Raw genomic sequence first — 10129 nt, forward strand, 5'->3', positions numbered from 1 at the left:
AAAACAACAGATGAAGATCGACTCGAATCCTATGCAAGCAGTCGAAGCCCACTACGCTGAACCATCCGTCGTAAACATGGTGGAGGCCGAAGTTGCTCCTGATGGCAATTTGGAAATGGTGGAAGCCCCTGGAAGCTTCGACGCAAATGTCAACATGGTCGAGATTACTGATGATCTCGCAAGCCAGAAAAGAATAGAAACTACTGAAGGTTTCGACAAGAAGGACGGTGACAATGCTGTCGAGAATGTGGAGTTTCGACAAGAGGAGAATTGGGACCGCTTGGGACAGCCAAGTGGGAAATATGATTTTCTTGTGAAGTACAACGCGCCGGCAAGCTCTCAGATCGACATTAACACAATCCAACCAAGCGGTTGGGGAGATGCCTCTTCAGAAAACAATGAGGAGACAGTCGACGCAATTGAGCATGCCCCTAATACGAAGGGGAGGGTTACTGAAGACCCAGCGATTGAAAACAAGGCTGCTGAAGGCCTTGATTCTAACAAAGCAAAGAAAGGTGATATCGCCAACTGCGTCAACACCATGGGGCCTTTCAGTGAAGAGGTCACAAAAATCAAAGCGGAAGCCGCTAACGGTCCTTCGAAGCCCATGATCAGTGGGATTCTGCGTAGGACCATGGAAGACCCCAGAAGGAATTGGAACAAATGCTGTTGCAAACATGGTCCCAGGACCATATCTTGGTGCTGTTGCCCAGAGAAAGAGTTCGACCAGACACCAAAAGGCGTCGAAGGCGAAGAAGAGAGGCTCATCAGGAAGATGAACGAATTAAGCATCGCCGACGAACAAAATGTTGGGGTAAATATGGTAGAAATATCTCAGAAGGACCAAGTCGAAAAGGGCGAAGAGCGTCGTCAGAAAGAGTACCAAAGGCTGGCGTACCCTAGAGAGGAGGAAAACTTAATGGAATTCATCAAGAGGTGCCAAAGGATGAAAACCGAAGTGATGTTGTGCCCACGCTGCAGCGCAGTCTTCGACAGGAAGGCAGCAACCAACCTGGAAGCGGTGGATAAGACCAAAAGGAAAGAGAATTGGGGAACAGTGAGATATGACCCAAGGAGAAGTGATCACCACCAGTGGAGGCACGGAGAGAGACGCCAGAACACCTATAAACCATCTGACAAAGCGACGGACGACAAATGGGTTCAACCCATTAGGGACGCCCAGGGGCAGAAGAAATGGGGAAAGTTCGAGGTTCAGAGAGGCGCGTCGATAGAGGGCAAGAAGGAAAGGGAGAAACACAAGCCAAGACCATACCCGTCAGAGAATTACAAAGGCAAAAATCCCATGTCCAGGTCCCAATGGAGGAGGTTCCAAAGGCAGAAGAGGGCAGAAATAGAGACGGCGAAAAAGAACATGAATGGTCCAAACGAAGCAGAATCTAGCAACAATCGTCAGACAAGGAGCAGGAAAGAGACTCCCCTCCAGATCAATCCTAGCGGAGTTGTCGAATCGGTGGCGTCAAAAGAGAAGATGCAGGAAGATGATGAAGTAACCGACAATTTTAACTCTGACTCAGAGGCATCCTTCAACGTGATTTGCAACGTGGTCTCTGTTCTCCCTAGAGACTATGATAGAGTCATGGAAATTGAGGATGAAGGAGACGAAATGGAGGAAGAAACAATGGCACACAAGCCCGTCTGCTACTATGTGATGAACAACGGATGCGTCGAAGAGCAGAACGCTTTTTTCGAAAGACCAGACGACTCCATGAAAGTGCATTTGAAACCTCTGTTTATAAAAGGAAAGGTGGAAAATGTCGGCGTGAATAAGATACTGGTGGACGGGGGAGCGGCAGTGAATTTGATGCCCCACTACATGCTGAAGAAGATTGGAAAAGACGATTCGGACGCGAAGCCTCACAACATGGTGCTGTCGAATTACGAAGGGAAGATAGGGACAACTATGGGAGTCATCCAAGTGAACTTAACTGTAGGAACCATAACAAGACCTACAATGTTCATAGTCATCGCTTCGAAAGCCAACTACAACCTGCTGCTTGGTAGGGAATGGATTCACGGCGTAGGAGCTGTACCCTCTTCAATGCACCAGCGGATAGCCATATGGAGGCCAGATGGAATCGTCGAAAACATCGAGGCTGACCAAAGCTACTTCATGACCGAGGTAAACACTGTCAACAGCCAAAGCTTCGACAAAAACCTGGCTCATATACCTCCCTGCAGCCCGGCAGAATTCGACTTGAAGACGACAGACAATGCCTATTGCTCCATGTACCTACATCCAACGCATGGTTTCCAGTGGGATAAAGAAGTGATTGGCGAAACTTACATATGGGGAACCACTCATATAGCGCCGACGGGATGAGGTAGTGAATTTGACGATGACGAGTGAACAATCAGCGATCGAAAAGATTACGGCTTACATGGCCGAAAACAAACTAAAAGAGGCCCTTGAGGCTGAGGTAAAAAATATGGCTGTCGAAGCCAACCAAGAGAACTCCAACAAACAATGTCCTCAAGAAGACGTTGCGGAAGATCATGTCACCAACCAAATGGGCGGATGGCAACACCAAAAGCTTGACGCCATTTACGACGACGAACCTCTGGGGTTCGAAAAAGATCCAGTGTCAACTAACGAGAAAATGGTGGCGCAGGATCCTTTAGAAGAGATAAACATAGGAGCGGGGGCAGAACATAGACCAACGTACATAAGCGCAAAAATGGACCCCCAGTTCAAGGTCGAAATAGTCCAGTTGCTGAAAGAATTCAAAGATTGCTTCGCATGGGATTATGACGAAATGCCTGGTCTTGACAGAAGTCTGGTCGAAATGCAGTTGCCAATAATGGAAGGGAAGAAGCCAGTAAAGCAGACTCCGAGACGCTTCGCACCAGAAATCCTGTCGAAAATAAAAGAAGAGGTCGAAAGACTTCTAAGATGCAAGTTCATCCGCACAACCAGGTATGTCGAATGGATTGCAAATATTGTTCCAGTAATTAAGAAAAATGGCAAACTTAGGGTATGTATTGATTTTCGAGACTTAAACTCGGCTACCCCAAAGGATGAATATCCTATGCCAGTGGCAGAAATGCTCATAGATTCTGCAGCCGGCCATGAGTACTTAAGTATGCTAGACGGATACTCTGGCTATAACCAAATTTTTATCGCTGAAGAAGACATTCCTAAAACGGCTTTCCGTTGTCCTGGAGCCATAGGAACGTACGAATGGGTAGTAATGCCTTTTGGTTTAAAGAACGCTGGAGCGACTTACCAACGTGCCATGAATTCCATCTTTCATGATTTCATCGAAACTTTCATGCAAGTGTATATTGACGACATTGTGATTAAGTCTGTTTCAGGAAAAAATCATATAGATCATCTTCGACAATCCTTTGAAAGGATGAGGAAGTTTGGTTTGAAAATGAACCCACTTAAATGTGCTTTTGGTGTGCAGGCGGGTGATTTCTTAGGCTTTGTGGTCCATAAGAAGGGGATCGAAATAAACGAAAATAAAGCCAAGGCCATAATGGAAGCGAAAGCGCCATCAACCAAAAAGGGATTGCAGTCTCTGCTAGGGAAAATCAACTTTCTCAGAAGATTCATCTCCAACCTCAGTGGGAAGACACAAGCTTTCTCTCCTCTACTTCGACTAAAGAAAGAAGACTTCGCATGGGGGCAAGAACAGCAAGCGGCTTTCGACAAAATCAAGGAGTACCTGGCTAATCCCCCAATCCTGATGTCTCCTTGCAGAAAAAGAAATATGAGATTGTACATTTCGGCATCAGACAAAACATTAGGAAGTATGTTGTGTCAAGAAGATGAGAATGGCGTCGAAAGGGCCATTTATTATCTCAGTAGAGTCCTGAACGATGCCGAAACTAGATATAGCATTATAGAAAAGTTATGCCTGTGTGTATATTTCTCTTGTATCAAACTAAAACATTATATAAAACCTGTCGATGTATATATTTCTTCCCATTTCGACGTAATAAAGTATATGTTATCTAAATCTATTTTACATAGTCGAATTGGAAAGTGGGCTTTAGCTTTAACAGAATACTCCTTGAAATATCTGCCTTTAAAAGCAGTGAAAGGACAAGTGGTCGCTGATTTCATAGCGGACCACTCTATAAACGAAGACGTGGAATACGTCGAACTGGAACCTTGGAAACTGTACTTCGACGGTTCCAGTCATAAAAACGGAACGGGCGTTGGGATGTTGATTATTTCTCCTGAAAAAATTCCAACAAAATTCAAGTACAAAGTTGAAAGTCTGTGTTCAAATAATGAAGCAGAATACGAAGCTTTGATCGCTGGACTTGAAATCTTGTTGAAATTGGGGGCAACGAGAGTCGAAATAATGGGTGATTCCGAACTGGTAATAAAGCAGTTGACGAAAGAGTATAAGTGCGTGAAAGAAAATTTAATCATGTACTTTGTAATAGCCAATAGACTTCTCAAAGCATTCGACAACGTCGTCTTCAGGCACATTCCCAGGTTGAAGAATCAAGAAGCGAATGATCTTGCTCAACTAGCGTCCGGATACAAAGTGTCGAAGGAAAAGTTAGAAGAAGCCATTGAAGTCAGAGGAAGAGTCGTGTCCACCAAGTTGTCCCCATCAGATCTAGAGTCAATAAGATTAGGATACGGTGACGATGAAAACTTCGAGATATTCAACATAGATGATTCAGGAATAACAGACTGGAGAAAGCCTGTCAAGGATTATCTACAAGACCCAAATCAGAAAGCGGAAAGAAAGGTAAAATACAGAGCTTTGAGTTACGTACTTTTGGGAAATGAATTGTTCAAAAAGACTGCAGAAGGAGTTTTGTTGAAATGCCTGAGTGAGGACGAAGCCTACATAGCCTTGTCGAATGTACACAGTGGAGCGTGTGGCGCGCACCAAGCAGGTCACAAAATAAAGTGGCTTTTATTTCGACAAGGAATGTATTGGCCAACAATGCTGAAGGATTGTGTCGAATTCGCAAAAGGTTGTCAGGAATGTCAAGTACATGCAGGCATACCTCATGTCCCTGCAAGTGAGTTGCACTCAATTATAAAACCTTGGCCATTCAGAGGATGGGCGTTGGACTTGATCGGGGAAATTCGACCAGCTTCCTCAAAAGGGCAAAGGTACATTTTGGTTGGGATAGACTATTTCACAAAATGGACCGAAGCCATACCATTGGCGAATGTGGATCAAGAAGCAGTCATAGACTTTATCCAAAAATACATAATCTACAGATTTGGGATACCTGAGACAATAACAACAGATCAAGGATCTGTGTTCACCGGTAAAAACATGCAGAAGTTTGCACAAGAAACAGGTTTTAAGCTCCTTACTTCGACACCTTACTACGCTCAAGCAAATGGGCAAGTTGAAGCAGCCAACAAGGTAGTGATAAACTTGATTAAGAAGCATGTGGGGAAAAAGCCTAGAAATTGGCATAAGACTTTGGATCAAGCCTTGTGGGCTTGTCGAACGTCCCACAAAGAGGCAACGAATTCGACTCCATTCAAGTTGACTTACGGACACGATGCAGTTTTGCCAGTCGAAATATATCTGCAGTCAGTCAGAGTGCAAAGGCATCATGAAATCCCATCAGATACATATTGGAGTATGATGATGGACGAACTAGTTGATTTAGACGAAGAAAGGCTGCGCGCGCTAGACCTAATAAGAAGACAAAAGGAGAGAGTCGAAAGATTTTACAACAAGAAAGTAAGATTCAAGACCTTCTTAATAGGTGATCTTGTGTGGAAAGTAATCCTTCCTATGGATCGAAAGGATAAATTAATGGGAAAGTGGTCTCCTAAATGGGAGGGACCTTTCCAGGTCTTGAGAACATTTTCAAACGGCGCGTATGAAATAGAAGAAATAGAGAAGGATAAGAGAATCCTAAGAATAAATGGCAAGTATTTGAAAAAATATAAGCCTATATTGCAGGAAGTAAAAGTAGTAACAGAATAAGTGCAAAACATAATTGTGATAAGATGGGCCAAATAAAAATGGCATTCAAAAGTTATTACAAAGAAAGCCTCAAAGGGCTGAGAGTTGCTAAATAAATTCGACTAAAAATTAAAATTGGCAAAAGTATCCCTCAAAGTGGCAAACTTCTGCCTCTGGAGTTGGAGTCGATGATCACAAAGACTTTTGTGAGTAGAGAGAGTCTCAATCTCCTGACTAAGTTGATGGGCTTTCTCTGCATGTCGAATACCCACCCTCAATTCTTCGTCAATCTCGCTCTGCTTGGGTTGCTGAATGGATGCCTTACGTTTCTCCTCTTGAGAGATCTTTTCTTGAAGTGCTGCTATCTGGGTTTTCCATTTTTGAATATTGTCATTGCAAGCAGCAACTTCTTCGACATACGTTTCAGAGAGCTTTTGCAATTTTGAAACTTTGTCAGTCGAAGTCGAAACAGCATCCCATTCAGCAGTTTGAGTTTCAGACTTGGAGGAGATTTGATTGGTAAGATCCCTTTGACGATGGAGATCTGCAGTGGCCAAGTCAATGAGAGTCATCAGCTCCATCACAAAACTTCCAATCTCAGCAGAAGCTTCCAGGACATTCACTTGCTTCAGAATTTTCTTAAGACCAATTTGAGCAAGGGAATTTTCTTCCAAGACTTTAAACAAATCGACATCAAGGATTTTCGTTTTGATTTTGGTCAGGAGGTTGCCAAGTGATGGTGCTTCAGAAGTTGCCCCAGAAGTGGTCGAACTACTCTGCGAAGAATCCTGAAAATTAAAACGGGTGCTAAGCATGGCTTTCAGATACTCCAAAGGTCTTTGCACTTTGAGATTCTCAAGCTCCTCGCGAGAAAAACTGGTCGAACCAGTTGATTTGCCACTCCCTTGGGCCCGGTCAGGAGCAGGTGGAGTGTTTCGCGTCGAAGTAGGCTCAACCTCTGTTCGTTTCAACTGGTTGTCCCCATCTCTGGCAGCTCCATCTTCAGGATCATCCTCGACTACAACCTCCATTTCAATATCATCACCCTGAGGTGCAACATGTAATCCTGGATGAGGAGGAGATTCATCTTCAGAAGCTTCACCCACTGTAGTGTCGAATTCTTCTACGGTTTGCATGTCATGGTCACTGGCGGGGATATCTTCCTCTGGCACTGTTTCCTCCAAAATTTTCTCAGACGTTCCTTCGACAGCCACTTGTTCCTAAAAATAAATTCTAAGATTTAGAAGAAAGATGTAGGAAAGGTAAACATATGCTGTCGAATTGAAAAAATTACCTCAGGAATTTCAGTGTTAAAACCGGATTTCCCACTCCCCGTATCTTTCGACTGAGGCTTGGCAGGAGAAGTACTGGCAGAATCCTTCCTGATTGGGTTGACGATGGACCTTTGGGAAGAAACCTTCGTGAGTTTCTTTTTCTTCTGAGGAGGAGGGACTAACTCTGGAGATTCATCACCAGACTCTTCACTAGGGACTTTATCCTCTTTTCTCTCCTCTTCACTCTTCTTCTTTTGGATTGTTGAGGGTTTTCGACTTACCTAGTCATACAGGCCAAAGCCAGTTAGTTTTGAATAATGGAAGGAAAATAATAAAAAAAAAAAGTGTTGTACCTTTGTCGAAGGCTTCTTAGCAGTACTGGGCGACGCTTCGACAACAGCTTTCTTAGCAGGGATCTTCACGGCTAAGGAAAGAAAGAAAATTCAGAAACAAATATAAGAGATACATGATAAGACAGTTAGAATAACAGAAAGAAAAATCATATTTTTCTGTGAACACCTTCAAGAATGGTATCTTCCACGCGAACGTGTTCTATTCCAATATGAAGGTGTCCTGGATATTCGCCCAGATGATACTTAGTCGGAACCACACGCTCAGCAGGTTTTTGATACTTTTGACGAAGAATTTTCATAAAATCCCCACAAAGGAACCAGTCTGGAAGTGGAAAACCAAACGCCACCCCAAAGTCAGCAGTTGGCAAAGGAGGAAACTTTGGTGGATGACAATTGAAAGCCAGGTGTAAGACCCCAATTTTGGCCCTAAGATCCCTCATGGCCCATATCATATCATATCATGGCCTCAAGGATCATTGCATACCCTAGCTGTAACACCCTTCTAAAATACCCCAATAATTTAATTAAATATCAAAATATAACATCAGAGTAATTATGCCCCGAAGGGTGCCACACAATCATTTCATAACAATCATCAAAATATCCTGTCATGCTCATTTATTTAATCAAATAAAACATTTGCATAATTCGCAGCGGAATAGAATCCAACATCAATACAAAACATGTAAGCTTATTCAACAATCATCAATGAAAACAAGTCAAACATCCCGTCCCGATGTTACATCTATCAGAGCATGACCCACTAAAGAACTACTCTAGACTCCAAGTACTAGCTCCTACTCAATCACTGCTCGTTACCTGAAAAACAGTTGTAAGGGTGAGTTCCTCAATCAATATAATAAGCATTATAAAACATTATGTAATGCTAAGTAATTTCAACACACTTCATCACCCTAATCCAAACATACATTCAGTAACAGCACATCAATTCAACATAATACTCAACACCAACACAAACACACGTATAATATTGGAATACATCCATTCATATTATACGCCATACATAATTTATGCAATGAGACTCCACACATGCGGTACCGACTATTCTTGAACATATAGTTCAAGCTCACCGATCCCTCCAGATACGGCTACTAAGCTCACCAGTCCCACTCATTTGAGACCTAGTGACTCACTCACTAATTCCTCACTATGGGAATTAGCTACAGCCCCAAAGGCTAGACTATGCACACTAATCACCTAGCATGCCAACATCAACAACAAATCCACAATGATTTACTCACTAATTCCTCACTATGGGAATTAGCTACAGCCCCACAGGCTATGCTATGCACGCTAATCATCTAGCAATGCAACATCAACAACAATCCACAATGGACACATGCTCACACTCTAAGCCATACAACAGTCCATTCACAAATACATGCATAATATATACATTCACAGCATTATGCATTTCATCATACATCATCAACACATGTATCAACACATCATATCATATCAAATAATTAAACACAGTATTAGCACACTCTACTAATACCTATACTGCTCAAAACAACGGGAAATGATCCCTACTACGTCATACATCAGCTAAGTTACATCACTCAGCCTAAACAACCAAAAACTGCACAACAACAGTTCAGGAAAACCACAAGTCTGCCCATACGCGTATTGCCTATACCCATACGCGTATTGCCCATTCCTGACCAAGTCCATACGCGTATTGCCCAAGCCCATACGCGTATGCTACGCGTACCACATTCTCCTACGCGTACCAACAGAGACAATTTCACGTTCAAAACATCATCTTTCTCACCCATACGCGTAAGGCCTCATCCATACACGTACCAGCCATCTCATACGCGTATTGCCTAGTGCCATACGCGTATGACCAGAACCCAGAATTCCCAGATCTGCTATGGCTTTCTCTGCTACGAGATCTATCCAATTCCAACCTTCTACAGTCCAATTTTCATACAATTCATTCATCTCATCTAACACGAATCATACACTTTCGATTTCACAAATTGCTAACCTTTCTACCTCTAATTCCTACGAATTTCTTCCATTTTAATCCCAATTTCGTTCATCCCAAAAGTTCACAAATTCATCATACATCATTCAATCAGAGGCAAATCAATGGTTTCTCACTACCCATCACATATTATCCCATAATACCCATTAATCGGTGATAAACCCCCCTTACCTGAGTAAATCCGGCAATCTCTGAGCTCCAAGCTTTTCCTTCCTTCAACCTTCGTTCTCTGGCTTTTTGCCCTTTTCCCTTTTCTGCCTCTTTTTCCTTTTCACGTGAAAATAACTTTTTACCAAAAATGGGATTTTTCTAACTTCCAACTTATATATTTTCCGAATATTAATAATAATCCAAAAATAATAATAATAAAATTTCCAATTATTTAATTAAATTAATAAATAAATTATTAACTCAATTTAAATAATTATTTTATTATTATCGGGGTGTTACAACTCCCCCCCACTAAAAGAGTTTTCGTCCTCGAAAACATACCTCAATCGAATAACTCCGGATAAGACTCCTTCATCTGACTCTCAAGTTCCCAAGTCACATTGCCACCTGCTG

At 42.5% G+C, this 10129-nt stretch overlaps 1 protein-coding gene across 1 annotated transcript in view; it reads right to left on the bottom strand.

The window, feature by feature from the left end:
• LOC127115068 (uncharacterized) overlaps window positions 1–7060 on the bottom strand; it is a 30832-nt gene extending 23772 nt beyond the window's left edge. The window contains exon 1 of the mRNA XM_051046733.1: window positions 6811–7060. Within this exon, the coding sequence (XP_050902690.1) occupies window positions 6811–7060 (250 nt within the window). The remainder of the gene's footprint in view (window positions 1–6810) is intronic.
• Window positions 7061–10129: the final 3069 nt, after the last annotated feature.

This window comes from Lathyrus oleraceus, chromosome 1, assembly GCF_024323335.1.
Source record: "Lathyrus oleraceus cultivar Zhongwan6 chromosome 1, CAAS_Psat_ZW6_1.0, whole genome shotgun sequence".
NCBI classification, from domain to species: Eukaryota; Viridiplantae; Streptophyta; class Magnoliopsida; order Fabales; family Fabaceae; genus Lathyrus; species Lathyrus oleraceus.